This window comes from Microtus ochrogaster, unplaced genomic scaffold, assembly GCF_000317375.1.
Source record: "Microtus ochrogaster isolate Prairie Vole_2 unplaced genomic scaffold, MicOch1.0 UNK1, whole genome shotgun sequence".
NCBI lineage: Eukaryota > Metazoa > Chordata > Mammalia > Rodentia > Cricetidae > Microtus > Microtus ochrogaster.
Genome location: NW_004949099.1, coordinates 1,391,668 through 1,407,697, shown reverse-complemented (window position 1 = coordinate 1,407,697; position 16,030 = coordinate 1,391,668). Strand labels below are relative to the sequence as shown.

Sequence of the window (16,030 nt, the reverse complement as noted above, 5' to 3'; positions counted from 1 at the left end):
CGTCACTGGGTCACTCAGAGATATACGGAGCCTATGGGGTCTTGATTCTTCCCCAACAAGCTTCATCTAAAAGGCAGCAGCTGCTGACTGCTGAGCATCCAGCTGGTCTCTGCGCTGTCTGTATGTCCTTCTGCGTCATCTCTTCCCCGTGCCACCTCGTTGCACCACAGCCAGGCTGTGAGGGAAGAGTCATCTGTGCCCTCATCTTTACTAATGAGGAAACAAACTCAGGTTAATGAAGTTCTAGAGGCTGCTGGATGGCCAGGTTAACAACTTAAAGTTGAGCGCTCTGCTTTGCAAAAAAAAAAAAAAAAAAAAAAAAAACACCTGGATTCCCCAAGATCCCAAATCCCACTCAGATGCCTCGGGATTAAACGCTTGTCTGATGTCACACATCAGAGAGCAGAGATGTGAGCCTCAGTCCAGGGAAGACAGGTCCCAGGGTGCAAAGCATCACTTCCAGTGGCTGGCAGTGTGACCACGGTGAAGTCCCACTGCTTCCCTAAGTGGTCCCTTTGGCCTGAGCCTCGGGAGCCTCTCCTTACTGCTCGTGCATCTCCATTGCCCCTCCTTTCAAGAGAGCTTGACTTTTGTCCTAGTTCTGAAGTAGCTCCTGGACAGAGTACATCACCGCACGTTCATGTCACTCAAACCGAGACAAAACAGCAGATAAGTTTGAATCTACCATAATGTGCATTTGTGAGGTCTGCCACCAGAGAGACTTTCGCAGGGGCAAGTTGACAGTTATGTGCAGGGACCTGTATGCAGTCAGACTTGATGTGGGGCTACCAAGTGCCCAGAGGCCCCAATAGAAAATGGTAAACCCTACACGGAAAGCTCTCCTTCGTAGGCAGTGTTGAGGCAAAATTTGCGTATGTGTTCCCCTGAAACCTGCCTTCCTCCTTCCCCTTCTATGTGAGAATTTGGCATCCCCTGCACTTCTGCATCAGGTGGCTGAACCTTCATAGTCACTGCCAATATGTGTATAGTGATGGATGGGGACATGGTGCAACCCTGTTCCTTTGTCATTTCCATAGCATGATTCAAGAGAAGATCCTGAGCAGAGAAACAGCTAGAGCCCAGGAGCCCCAGGCAGGCTGTTCTCTGTGTTGTTTAAATATTTGTTTAGCATTCCTTTGGAGAAGTTGGGTTGGGTCTGCTGAGGGCAAGTAGCTCACTCCCTGTGCCTTTCAGTTTGGGCACAAGGTCCTCTCTCCCCTCAAATGCAGTGACAAAGGCAACCCTCATTGCCTGCTGTAACTGTGCTCAGCCTTGAACTCTGTGCAACAACTTGCACACCACGTCAGCACATGTTATGCACATGCCATGCACAGCACATGTTATGCACGTGCCATGCACAAGCTACACAGCTCAGATGTGCACCAGCCCCCTCCTTCCCTCCTCTGCCCTGGGTTTCTGTGAAGATTTCATCCTTCAAGTTCTTGCAGTGACCTGTGGTCATGCTTCAGGCTTTTGGGGTGGGCTTGCCTCTTAATCTCAACTCCAAAGGGAAACATTTTCCAAATCTAATTGTGCACAGCCAGAAGAGTTTGTATGTCACAAGGCACATGCCTTGTGCATGAATCCTCAACTGTCCTTTATGGGGGAAAACAAGGTTTTTAAAAGTATATTTATTCTTAGCAAACTGCAGCTGTTTGGAGGCACCAATGATTCTGACCTCGGGATTACAACATTTTAAAAGGCTGATTCTTTGCTTAGAAGATAATTTGTATGTTTTACAAAGTCAACAGCGAAGAATTTTTTTGGTGTGGATTTATAGAGAGGAGAAAATGCTTTGTGAGAACCCTGAGCCTCATCACCTTCACCTAATGTTCTTGCAATACCCAAAGTTGCACTAATAACTTCAGAGCAAGGTGAGTGCCAAATCCCACAAAGTAATGTGTAGTATGATCCCAATTCTATAAAAAGCACTACACAGAGAATGAAATATTATACCCAAAGGCCTCGGTGATGTTTATCAGCTGGGCGTGGTGGTTCACTCCCTTAATAACTCACGCACTCGGGAGACTACCATTGGAAGGCATCCTAGGCTGCACAGTGAGTTTAAAGGCAGTCTGAGATGTATGGGGAGAGCTTGTCTCATGTGCACCCAAAAAGTTTAGCACTGAGAATTATGACTATCAAATATTTCAAGAGTTTTATCAACTTCAAATTTTTATACTGCACATGTTACTTTTGTAATAGATTAAAATAAAATTTTATCCTGCTAATTCAGGAGAGAGGTTCTGGCAAGCAGTTAAACACTGGTGTGTCAACAGCTACGGAACTCAAAGCTTGTGCACAAGGTCACCCCTCCCCTCAAATGCAGTGACCAAGGCAACCCTCATTGCCTGCTGTAACTGTGCTCAGCCTTGAACCCTGTGCAAGTATTTGTACATCAGGCGCTGGACTCTACAGCTCTCCCACCCCCATCAGGTCATGACCCTGACATTAGCACAATGCCCAAAAGCACCGCGTTTCTATGCCGATGCCGTGCCACCTGCCACGAGGACAGCCTGGGTCCCACTGAGCCTACGTGAGAAACTGGCTGGGAAACACTCTTCCTATTCTGCCAAACGTGCTCACTCTCCCTCCTCTCCTCATCACCTTGACAGTTCTGAACTTTCTGGACATTGCACCAGTAAACCAGGGGCTCTGAACTCTGAAGCGATGCCTGTAGCCTTGTTGCCATGGACTGAGGGATGATCTTGAACCACATCAGACATTACACCTGGCATTTCCCCCAGCAGTACCGAGGTTTGGAGCTGATAACTCTGGTGGAGATGCCCATGCCAATCCCCATCTTGTTTCAGATGTTGCCAAATTCTCCTCGTTTGAGAAACTACTGCAGCATATATACATGTTCCAAAGATCGTATTTGGATAGGTGGGTTTCATATATGTACACACACACACACACACACACACACACACACACCGTAGCTGGGCAAGTTGCAGGAGTCCTCAGTTTAGAAGCGACCTCATCCCGTGTTTCCCTGACGGCAGACCTGGCAGCAGGCCACCTTGTTACTGCAGACAATGTGTTGAGTGTTCAACAAAGGCTAAACTTTAGTAACGATTCCCATTCCAATTTCTAAAACAAGAGCTGGGTATTGTAACCATCTTTTAGATGAGCACTCTAAGCTGTGAACAGGGTAAAAGGCACTGCCCGGGGTATAGCCCTATGCGTGGCAGAGCTGTGCTGGGCCTCTGCAGCTCAACTCTTCATCTGCCTATGACTCTGTCCTGCTCCAGCCTGTCCCACAGACCAGGACAGGGAGAGGAGATAGGGAGCAAAGCCTGGGGGCCCCTGGGCCAGAACTACTGACTTAAAAGTGCATTGACCCAGGACACTAACCTCGAACCTGTGGCCTTACAGCAGCTGGATAGTAAGGGCTCCATGAAACCCTCCAGCTCCAGGCCAGGAGGGTTAGATGGCTCTGGGTCATGTGTAAGCACCAGGTTAACCTCCCAGTTCTCCCCTTGGAAGGCGGCCCCTGGTTCCTGCTGAGCACAGGAGGGCATTGCAGGGAGACACCTTGGCCCACACGCAGTCCACACGCCGTCCACATTTGGTTCTGACTCCTCTTCCTCTTTCCCTTGCCTTCACCATCGCTGCTCAGCCTGTCCTAGCAGAAGTCATGCTTCACTTTCACAGCCTCTGCTTTGTTCCATAAAGTAGGCAGACATCTACTGTTAGAATCCTGAGCTGTTATCCCCATCTGTGAAAACCTTCCGGCATGGAGCCCCACACTCAACATTGCCCAGTAGTGTGCCTCTCTCTTCTCAGTCGTGGGTCCCTTTGAGGACCCATTGAGTTCATAAATGACAACTGAGGTTGGCCACCTCCTTTCAGCCTGTGTCTCCATGAAGCTCAACCCAGATGCTTTGGATTCCACCAACTTAGGGAGCCCTGGCTCTGGTTTCCCTCAGAGCTGTTAGCGTTTGAAGGCAGCGAGCAGGGGAGCTGTTCAGCCAACTCTAACTCTTCTTTCCCCTTAATTTGGGCCCGTGTTGACAAAATAGCTGATAATTTGGTACTGACCTTACTCTTAGTTCAGAGAAGCCATGAAATGCTCCCTAGACTGAGGGGGCTCTGAGAGCAACAGCAGAGCAGCCTGGCTTAGTCCTCCTACCTCATGCAAATAGCGCAGCAGGAATGTAAACTCCTCTCAGGGGTTTACATCAATTCTTGAAGGCTTAGATAAGACTAGGGACTATTTTTCTGTTTATTTTTGTCAGACTACATATTCATAGCAAGAAAAGGTTGCCAAGACTTGTAAAGTATCTGAATTATTTCATCAGCCTTAAAAACAATCCACGGATTGGTGTTTGCATTGGCTAATGGATTTCAATCTTGATTCTATCCCAAATCCATAGACAGTCAGTCACCAAATGGGAGAGAAGGATGCTGGGAACTTCTCCCCCAACCTAACCATGTTATTTTGTTGTGAGGTTAGAACCCCGGGACTGGGCTCGTTTCAGTGTGGTACAGGATTTTTAGTTCACTGTCCTTAAAGCAGGCCTCGCTATGGTGATGGGATTACTAGTTCTCTGTCCTGAAGGGTGTGCTCACTGCTGGGGGCCAATTTAGCCTATTCAAGGCCCCATCATTTCAGCAAAACAGATTCAAATTCCAGATGTGACCCCTCTAGCAGTGCAGTGCTAACCCATTTAACTAGCATTTGGGGTAATTAGCATTTGTGAGCCCCAAACTGTAGTTCAAGTATCTATCTCCCTTCTGGATGGGTATGGATGCATCTTATAAGACTGTGGCTGTTCAGTGTTGAGCAAAATCATCATAAATGCTTTTGTGTGTATATACAAAGGATGGATATTAATTTAGTTACACACACACACACACACACACACACACACACACACACACACACACCCCTCCAAAACTCCTAATGTCTAAGCGACATTAGTATGGCCGGACGTTGGGCATTTTGAAAGCTGTAGTCTTCACATTTGCAGTGGATTGTAAGGCTTGGGTGCTGTGTAATAAAGTGGAGGGAAGCCTCTCGAGTCCTTACTGAGTCTCACGTACTAGGCTTTCTTATTTATTTGCACACAACGGCACAATGATGTCCCAGTCGCCACCTGTAGACGAACCTGACCCCAGTTACACATTAGCCAGAGGAAAACCTGGGCTCTGAGCCTGAATCTGTCAGACCGGCATCTCCTCTGGCCTCCCCTCACCTGTACCCAGCTTCCAGGATGCCCACCTGCCAGTTTGCACTCAGCAGTTCAATGTAATGGCAATCACTGATTCTTCAATTCTGTCTTAAGTCAAATTTCTGTCTGATTATCAGACTCCTATGGCAAAGGATTTAGGCTAATATGTCATAGGTGTTCTTACAATTCCGAAATATCTGTTTTTTGAATTCATAAAAAAAAAAAAAAAACCTTCTGGTCTCCAGCTCCCACCCCTCTCTAATTTTCTCCCTGGGTGCAAACAGCCGTGCAGAGTGCCACAGCTCCTGGTCTCCATTACCGTTTCTACTTGGTGCCAGAGAGCAGTGAAGTGAAATGGCCACCCAGTGAGCAGAGAAGCAGGGCCCGCGTTGTCCTCAGAGTGGATTACAGCCCCGTAAACAGCACAACACAACACACTGGCATTGGCAGAGGCTGCAGTAGGACTGGCATGGCCCCCAAACCAGGCTCGGGCCCTCTGTGACAGAGCAGGAAGTCTATGCCCTGCTTCCCAAGTGGCCATTCCAGGAAGGAGTCAGATGACTTGAGTTATGGAAACCAAATGGCCCTTCTTTGTTTAAAGAGAGAGGGGAAAAAGCCACTCATTTTTGTGGTAAAGTGAAAACAGGCTCCAAACCAAACAGTCCCTCTCAGGGCAGAAAATGCCAGCTCCACAGAGCTAGCCCACAGCCTCCCAGCCTGGGTTCAACCTCAGGGACATCAGAGCTGTACCCCAGTCAGCCACAGCCCTCCATCCTCCCGTCTGCTTTGCCCCAGAAATATTTGGTCTCCCAAACAGGAAAGGAAGATGAAAAGAGGAGGAGAATTAGGAAGGTCCTGCTGCCGAGGCCACAGTCTGCCTCCCGGCCCTTGTGACCTGGGACAGGGAGACGAGACAGGAGCTCACAGAACCAGTGTATGTAGCCCTTGCGGGGGGCCCTGACTACTTCACTGCTGTGGCCTCCTCAGAAGCCTTCCAGCTCTAACCACAGCCTGCAGCCTAAAGTCACAAGGCCTCTGGGGCCACCCTGTGGCTGCCTGTGGCTCTGTGGGTGGAACTGCACCCCAGGTACTGGGTGCAAAAGCTGTGGATAAGCCACAGCCACGAGGAAATAAGTAGAGGTTCCAGTCAGCCACGCAGGACAGTTTGGCTTATCCCCTCATACAGACTTCCCTGGAGCTGGAAGTCTCTCCGTGAGGACAGGATACTGCAGAGTTTGGGTCTCAACCTGGCTTTGTGTCTGTTGCTGTGCAGCCAAGATGGTCCTGTCTTTCTGAACCTCCATTTTTGCATCTGAAAAATGATCCCGGGGTGGGGAAGTGGCTCCGTGGGTAAGGTGCTCTGTTTGAATCTGTTTGAAGGACCTAAGTTTGAATCTCTTAGCCCCCACGTATGAAATAGAAATCAATAGCCAGGCACAGCAACGTAAGCCTGTCATCAATGCCAACTCTGGGGAGGTAGAGCCAGGAGGATAACCAGGGTTTGCTGGCCAGACGTTCTTACTGAATCAGGAAGACCCAGGGTCATTGAGAAAACCCACCTCACTAATAAGATGGAGAAGCGTAGAGGGAGTCAGCACACACACTTGAGGTGAGGGAGCAAACCTAAGCTCCATCCCTGCCTTAGCTCCCAGGGCTGTCACTAGCAGAGTGCTGACAAGGTGGCAAGCAGCTTGTTGACCAGGCATCTAGACCCTGCAGCCATCTGGCCACATGCCATCCAAGAAGGAATCAGTGGTTCAGTTACCGGGGCTGGTCAGTGAACTGCAGTGATCTGCCTGTCTCTGCCTCCCCAGTGCTGGGATTTCAAGCGCCCACCACCCTACCTGGCTTTGTATGGATCTCAGGATCTGAACTTGGGATCTCTCCTTGCACACAGAACTTTATCAGCTAGCTGTCTCTGCAAAGGCTATATGTACTAAAGACGAGCACGTTGAATAACTTTCTCCTAAAATCACTACCGTGCACACTGACCTTCTGCCCTAGGCTCATGCCAGGCCCCACCCCTTCCAGTTCCCTAATAAAACGCAACTCCTATTTGGATTTTCCTGAAACCTAACCACAGGATCATGGAAAGGAAGCTTCCTGCCTTCTAAAACCCAGCGATACTTGGGTGTTCTGCTTGTGTTTGCCAGCTCATCTTCTCCATGAAGATGACCTCAAAGTGGACGTAGATGTGACTCTCCTTAGAACCCCTCAGCTCTCCCTAAGAGAACAGGAAACTCAAACTGTGCTGTAAAAGAGCTATCTCAGCCGACGTGGGACCAGGAGACCAGCGTTAGGAAGGAGGTCTTGATTAGTTCTTCTTTAGTGGATGCTACCACACATGTTGGGGTGCTACTCTGTGGGGAGGGTCTAGTATATATTTCAGCTTTCCGCTGCTCTGGCAAATACCCAAGGGAAACAAGGAGAGCAAACTTCTTAAAAGTTTCAGTCCATCAAGTCGGAAGCGAGCGAAGGAAGAAAGTACCTGTCTCATGGCAGCCAGGGAGGGGGCTAGAGCAGAGAGAAAGAGACAAATTGTGTGTGTGTGTATGTGTGTGTGTGTTTGTGTGTGTGTGAGTGTGTGTGTGTGTGTGTTTGTGTGTGTGAGTGTGTGTGTGTGTATATATAGAGAGAGACAGAGAGATATAGAGAGAGAGAGGCAGAGAGACAAAAACATAGAAAGGGACAGAGAGTCCACTACCAGAAAGAGGAGAGAGCTGCCAGTAGGGTTAGGGCAATATCTAGCCTTAGACACAGCCCCTCAGTGACTGCTTCCCCCAGCTGGGCCCCGCCCCACCAGCGTGGCATTTGGTTTCAACAGTAAGCCCTCAGGGGACATTTCATATTACAAGCATAACTCGGTGCAGGAGGAGTTTTCATTTCACACACTTCTCTGCTTCCATCGGGTCCCTCAAGACTTGGTTAATGACCTCCAAAGACACTGAATTGGGAAACGTAACCTTGCGACTTCCTTTTCGCAGATGAGAAGCCATTTGCTGTGGAAGACACTTACTTGCTGTGCCCAGCACCCATCTTAAAAGAAGTTGGCATGTAAGTTTTCATCGTCCACAGAGTCCCACAGTCGGGGAAGAGGAGGCAGAGGAACCAGGGGGGCAGTGGTAGCTTTTGTCATTGTCATCAGGGACTTTCTCTAGATTCTGTCAATGGTGATGGTGCCAAAGCTATGGCAAACCAGCCACCAGGAGGGTGACTGAGCATCTCTTTCATCCTCTGTAGTTCACAACAAACTCTCATTCAGGCCAGAGAGAAAGATTTAAATAACTTGTCCAGGGTCACACAGGAGCCAGTGGAAGAGTCTGGGCTCAAGCCTGGGTCTGCTGACTCAATCCCAACCACATTTCTAGAAAGTTCTCACATGTATTACCCACCCTGTCATCATCTGTGCCCTAGAAAGTGGCTGTTATCTGTTCATTTAAGACAAAGAAACTCAGAAAGGCAAAGTAAGTGCCGTGGTTCATGACCTTCGGCACCACTCTCGATCCTCCACAGAGCTTCAGGTGCTCCCCTCCGTTCCCTGGCCTCACATAAGGGAACACCTCATGGTGCCGTTAAGATAAGTACTGGCGAGATGTCCATAAAGAGGGTTAGCACCCTGAGCTAGGTAGGACTCCGGGGCGCAGAGCCCAGACGATTACAGAGCAAAAAGAGCCTCTCCAGACCATGCCCAGCAGTCTGGAGATGGCGTCCAAGGAAAGCATTAAAGTCCCCTTTCACCATTTGTCCCAACTCCGACTGAGTGTCCGCAGTCAGCCTGTGACACTGGGCCTGCTACCCACCCCAAAATCATATAGTGTGGTGTGAGTTCTTATCTCCGTGAGACTTTATGGACAGAAGTCTGGAGAAGACAAACCAATCTGTCCATAAGCTGTCTTTCCACGAGTTTCACAGGGACCCACAAAACTTCCCCATCAGACCTCTGAGTCCTCAGTAACGAGAGCTGGGCATGCAGACTACAGTTTGCCCAATTATCCCTGCTGACTTGGATGGATCTTAAGGTGCTTTATCTAATGGGATGAGAGAGCAGAACTTTAAACCCACATTTAGGAGGCAGAGGCAAGTGGATCCTAACTTCAAGGTTAGCCTGGTCTCCAGGGCTGTGTCCCAGAGCAGCCAGGGCTTCACACAGACACCTTCTCTCAAAAAAGGAAAGAAGGAAAAAGGAAAGGAGGGAGGGAGGGAGGGAGGGAGGGAGGGAGGAAGGAAGGAAGCTTTATCTTATCACCAAGTATAGCAAACAGGACAAATGAGGTAGGCTTTCCTTGCCCACTGAAGTTCACTGCAATGCAAAGTTAACATCCTACCTTGACATGCCAGCTGAACACATCCCAGCATCTCTTGGATGTCACAGGTGTGTGGCCCTGAGAGACTGTCCTTGGACCCCACAGGGAAGTAAGCATGCGGTCTGGCTCTCGAGCTGTTGCTAGCAGCACCCCATGCTAAGCGCGTCTGGTCCTCTTGTCATTGCAGGAAAGCTGCACTGCAGGTGAGCATGAACGATGGCCTGTCCTTCATCTCCAGTTCCGTCATCATCACCACCACACACTGTGTAAGTCACAACCTCCCATTCCATCGTCATTATCGTTTTCAACTGCTCTCCCCAAGCCCCAGCCTTCTCCAGCATCAAACATGAAATGCTTTCTGATTCTTTGTTCTGTCCGCCGAGCCCTGATGCATCTGGGTCGGGTGTGGTTTACTGTGGTGCCTGTGTCAGGCTCTCCGGTTCTCTGTCCCTGGTGCTGAGGAGGATCCCTGGTTGCCCCAGCCTGTGTAAGAGATTCTATACTGCACAGGCTGTAGTGAGGGTGGCACCTGCATCAGGTACCCTTACGACTGGGGAGACAGAAAGGAATTGGACAACATATAAAATATATCTTAAAGAGTCTGTGTGTTTTATTTTGTTCTGTTTTAAGAAGCGAGAAATGGGCACCAGCTAAAGAAAGGCATAGAGGAGCTGTTGTTTAGGACAGGAACAATGGGAACTTGTTCCTGTGATTGTGGAAATAGTCTAGGGGAAAAAGAAAACAGATGAAGCCGGGGAGCGAGAAGGAAGGGGCCTCGTCTTAGGGACACAAAGTATTCTCTGCTGGCTCCTAAAACATGGATCCTGCCAGGCAGTTCTCACTTCTAACCACCCCTAAAGTCACCTGAGGAGCTGGTTTCTTTCTTTAAATGTGATGTCCAATAAATCGAAACTATATGTTTAAAAGAGAGGGAGTGTGTGAGACACCTTCACCTCACATTCCCTAGAGCATGAACCCTGTTGTTGGCGATCCCAAGGCCTTCTGAGGAGGTGATGCGGGCAAGTGGGGGCCTGACAGGGAACACCTGGGCCTGTGAAGCCCCTTCTAGCAGAGTCACTGTCTCCAAGTTCAGCCTACCTCGTCTGGGGCTCAGCTCACTTAACCCCTAATGGGAATGTTTGTACTACCATTACTTGGAATTTTCCTTCTTTTACTAAGTTCATGCCTTCCATTAGATCTTTCTAGCAATGAAGGAAGTCAATGAGTATGTCTGCAAAGCTCCTCCCTGATCAGCCATTGGAAAATGTGTTGCTAGAACTTCTTGGAAATTGGTGTGGTGTCCTTAATAGTGTTGCAGGTAGATGAGAGATAGTAGTTGAGCCCTAAAGCTAGACGAGGCAAATAGGATTTACCTTTGAAATGCACAGGGGGCCGAGTTTCATGATGGGCATGACTGTCCTTGCTAATTCCTGCTTAGAAGTATTCTCTACCGCCCTGCGGAGATAATAATTACTTATTATGTCTGACCACACTACAGACAAATAATTATGCTTCTCAGACCTCAAGGACAGGGAAGTTGGAAAGTGAACAGTCTTAGGACTGACTTAGCTTGTGGTATGAAAACACAAGACTACTAATTTAAATTTGAGTCTCTGAAGAAGAAACGGTGGTCTTACCAATGTGTTGCAAAGTTTAATTCCCAGGAAATGTCCACTGTATCTTCTCAAATCACTCTAACCCCCATCTTACCTTAAACTGCCTTTCTCCGATTACGTCACCAAGTTTCCAGTTCAATGGACTCTTGATTAAAATCACTTTCCAATATATTCTACTTTGTTTCCTTTTCACTTGAGATTGTTCTGTTAGTCCATGAGAAAATTATCACCACCCTAATATTTGAGATGCAAGTCCATTCTTTCATCTACCTAATAAACAGTAATTGATTGTAAGATGAAGCCTCCTAGGAACTTAGGGTACATCAGTAGACAGAGGGTGGGGAATACACAATGAGCAGTAAAGAGAAGAAATGATTCCATTCTATGTTAAAATATAATATACATGATAGAGAAAAATGAAATAAGAGAGTTTGGCAGTGCCTCGGTGAGTGGGTTCCAGTGTAAACCCTGAAGGGGACACACTGAGAAGGTGGCATTTGGGTAGAGCCCTGGATAGCGAGGAAGTTAACTGTGAAGCCACAGGAGGGCTGAAGAGGGTAGAAGCTTCCAAACTAAGAGCCCTAATGTTAAGACCCTGAGGCCAGAGACCTCTGGCATCTGAAGCAAAGTAAGGAGGCTAACAGTACGTCTCGGCAAGGGTCCCAGTCGGTGAGGTGACTGGGGACAGAGGATGCGGGGCCTTGCGAGAACTTGGGCTTTGGAAGAGGGGAGCTGCAATCTGACTTGCATGTGAAAGCTCCCTCTGTGGAGCTAGCCAGTGAGCAGACCGGGGAAAGGTGGGAGCTGCGTGGCTGTTGAGGGAGTTCTGTTTTGATTCAGTGGCATGGGAGGGAAGCTGAGGTGTCAAATATGAAACTTGAGAAAAGAAAGACCAGGATGTCCCCAAGAACCATTCCTTGTATCCAAAAGGATGGTGTGACCGCTGGAGGGCAGGAGGAAAGCAAGGAGGAGACCTGGGGGTAAGGGGAAATTGGGACACCCAGTTTTGCTGTTATTCATTGGGTATTCTTGAATAGTTTATTTATCCTTCCTATGCTTCTGTTTCATAACCAAGAAAAAGAAGATGGCAAGCGTATACCTGCTGACACTACTCCTGGTGTTATATAAATGGTCTCTGTAATGAGCAGAAGACCTGGAGTTAGTCAACACTCAGCGTTTTATCATAGAAGCTAGCTGGGTGTGGTGGTGCATGCCAGTAACCCCAGCTCTCTGGAGACTTATGCAGAAAAATCCTGAGTTCAGAGTCACCCCAAGCCATCCATACAGTTTGAACTAACGGATTCTCTCTAGAGAATTGAGTCCCACACACACACACCCTGTCCTGGGTCACATGGTAACAGAGGGACTCAGGACTCTTTGGAGAAAAGACATGTCCATGGTGTACAGGCTTGTCACTCAGCCACACCTGATGGAAAAGAGACGAGCAAGATGCCAAAAACCTTCCAGTTCAAGGATGGAGCTCCAGTCCCACCAGGCCCCAGCAGAAGCTCAGATTCAACACTAAAATAGCCCGAGGCGAATCAGAGGTTCAGTGGAAGGCGGAAGGCGTGCATCCAGGAGTGAAAGTCTCAGGCTGGTGTTTGCCTGGATGACTTGGTTTTCAGATCAGAATGATCCCTGGGGCCTGGACAAAGGATTAGCCCTGCCCATGCCCGTCACAGCCTGCCCAGCCCGTCACCTGGAAGCAAAACGCATTTTAAAATATGAAGCTAAGATTTCTCGCTTTATTTGGTGCCCATTTGGACAAGTGTGCTCCGAGCATTTCAAGAGCCACCGTGAATAACTGGTGCCCTGGCTACAAGCAGAAATTCCATGCAGTTTTACAGGATAGAGATTTTTTTCTACTTAGCACTAAAAGATTCTACACTCAGGGTAAACTTGGCAGAGTTGCCCGGCTATAGAAAGTGTCAGCATTTGGTCCCTTTTCCCCAATATTTCAGAGATACCTCAGTTGGGTTGTCTAGCTAGACTCCTTTCCTCCCCAAACTAAGACTGAGAAAAAAAAATCACTGATTTAGTACAGTACAAAACACGTTTTAGGACCTTAAGGAACTTTCCTTGAAAATTATCTTCTTTTAAATAAACATTTTATAAGTCTATCATCATGTTTTACCCAAAGAGGACAGAATTCAGAATGTTGTTCTACCAGCATTTCTTAAGCAGTTTCTGGGTATCTGGTATCCCGTGAATAATCTGCAAAGTTGCTGTTGGAGGAAGGAACCCACCAGGCTTGTGTGTAATAAAGAATGAGGGTGGCTTGGGGTTCTGGGTGAAAGAGAGCTCAGTCAGTCAATGCTTGAGTTTGATCCCTACAACCCACCAACAAACAAAAATCTGGGCGTGACAATGCACAGTTATAATCCCAGCTTGGGGAGGTGGAGACAGGCAGACACTCAGGATAACTCCGCAGCCAGCCTGGCTTCCTTTTGCAAGCTCCTGGCCAATGAGAAGCACTTTCAAACAGAATGAAGTGGACAGCTCCTGAGAAGTGTCACCAGAGGGTGTCCTCTGGACTCTGTACATACCCACACATGTGTGCACACACAAAGAGAACAGGGTTGCGTGAGTCAGGTGTAAACGCTGTAGGATTAATTAAAGGACGAAGGAAGGGGGGCAAATGGAGTCAGGAAAGGTCTGCGGAGGCGGTAATGCCACAGAGGTGATCTTAAGATTGATAGTGACATGGGAATGAATAGACAGAGGCTCCATGCTGGGGAAGGCAGCCTTTGCAAGGGCTAGGGGGCCCTGGCAGACCTGTGACTTGTGTTTCTTCCTCTCTGCTTCTGTTTCTATGCCTGCTGCCTCTTGGTTGAGGCCATTTCTCAACTCTACAATGGCTCCTTTCCCAGAACACATACCCACCCTTCTTGGTCCTATTGCCTTAGTAAGCGACCCAAGGCCAGACTCACTGCTGGCGCTCTGTGGGGGTTTCTTTGCCTTTCTTACCATGGTTGTAAAGATCACAATCTTCAAAGAAAGGTAGGAAACATAAATATAAGGCACTAAGTCAAATTAACCACTAAGGAAATGGAGAGTACTCTTCCATTTTCTCCCTCATTTATATGAAAAAGAGCCTAGCTGTAAACTGTGTTTAATAATTCAAGAAAACCCATGTGGTGTCACTGGTCAGATAAATTCTTTTTTTTTTTTTAAACAAAGATAAGAATTCAGCGATCTCCAGCTTGAGACATCAAAAATCCCTGAGTCTAGCGGGTATGGCAATGATGTGTTCTGGCTACAGAATAATGGGGGGCTTCATTCAAACTCTTGAGTCAGAACACTCGGTAATGCACACTGTCATCCCAGCTCAGGTGAGACTGAGTCAGGAGAGTCGGAAGTTCAAGGTCATCCTCAGCTACATAGTGAGTTTGCAGGCCGTTCCAAGCTATATGAGAACATGTTTAAAACAAAACAAACAAAAATCCAGCACAACCACACTGAAGAGTGATCGTGTCAGGTCATCTAGCTGTTCTTTGACCCCACATTGCATGGCTATAATTGGGATAATGGTAACGTGTTCTAGGAGCTGGAAGCCTCAATCGTCTGTTAAAGAAGGATGGCTTTGTTAGTTCATTGGCTCATTTCCCTACACTCTTACAGGATCTTCTGTGCATGCCCCATGGCAGCTTTTTCTCCCCCTGATAAAGAGGCACACTCCCTCTTAGGGTATAATAAGCCTGGATTTTAGGATCAGGGAGGAAAACCTTTGAAAATGTTGTTTACAGGATAACTAGGGGCAGGAAACCCATAAATCCGGTTTACTGATAAGTCAGACAGGGCTGGGCTGCAGTCTTCCTCTGCTGCTTTGGTATAAAAATGTTTCCCCAGTGCAGGAATAAAGTAAGCAGTAGCCTTAGGCAGCAGTCAAGCCTCTGGAGGCACGAGAAGCAGTGTTTACTAGGGCAGATGTTCTTCCCTTAATTCTGAAATCCCTGCCATGCAGATGACATCTGTGTCCCTACCTGTGGTGGCACCACAGTCTCTATGCCCCACTTCACCTTTAGGGTGCCGTTCCCTTTCTGTGGATATGCTTCCGCTTCCAGCTTATTCTCCAAGAGTTTTTCTTCATTAACTTTATTACAGGTACTTATTAATATGTAGGCCAGAGGATGATGACTTTTGAGAGATGGTTCTCTTCTTCCATCATCTCAGTCCTGAGATCATTTAGGCAGCCACACTTGGTGGCAAGTACCATAATCAGAAGAGAAATTTTGCTGGCACCATCACCTCCATTTTAATCATTATATCCCGAATCCAGACTATTCTTCGTCACAATAGGTGGTATTTTTCTGTTAATATATGTGTGTATGTGTGCGTGTGTGTGTGTGTGTGTGTGTGTGTGTGTGTGTGTGTGTGTGTGTAGAACAGAGACTGAGAAAACAATCTTCAATGCCTCCTCCACTATAAAGAATTGTCTGGCTCAGAGTGTCCATAGTAAAATGGCTGGAAAACTCTGAGAATCAGAATTAGCCCAGGAGTCTACATTTTTAACAAGCCAGTTAACTAAATCTTAAACAGAAAAGACTCTTACCTTCGTAAACACCTAATTCTTACTTTGTCATCCAAAGTTTAAAAAAAAAGAGAAAAGCCACTAAAATCCATTGAAGAAACAGGGGTTCTTCTCTTGACTCAAGCCTAGTCCATTCACGAAAGAGTCCCACGGCCTTCCATTCAGAATCCATTCTGTATGTCCCTTTTAGAGTCCTCTGAGATAGATATGGGTATTTGCCCACGTTGACAATCTGCCTTGCTGAGGCTGCTCAGAAAGGGGTATGCCAGACAGAAGCCACCAAGCAAGGCTGCAGGTGTGACTACAGAAAGAACAGAGGCCACCATGGCTGCAGGTGTGACTACAGACAGGACAGAGGCCACCATGGCTGCAGGTGTGACTACAGACAGGACAGAGGCCACC

At 47.7% G+C, this 16,030-nt stretch overlaps 1 protein-coding gene across 1 annotated transcript in view; it reads left to right on the top strand.

Moving 5' to 3' along the window:
- The window catches only part of Antxr1 (ANTXR cell adhesion molecule 1), a 218,251-nt gene that overhangs the window by 83,035 nt on the left and 119,186 nt on the right, over positions 1-16,030 (top strand). The window contains exons 11-12 of the mRNA XM_013352879.2: positions 8,162-8,231; positions 9,669-9,747. Coding sequence (XP_013208333.2) covers positions 8,162-8,231; positions 9,669-9,747 — 149 coding nt within the window. The remainder of the gene's footprint in view (positions 1-8,161; positions 8,232-9,668; positions 9,748-16,030) is intronic.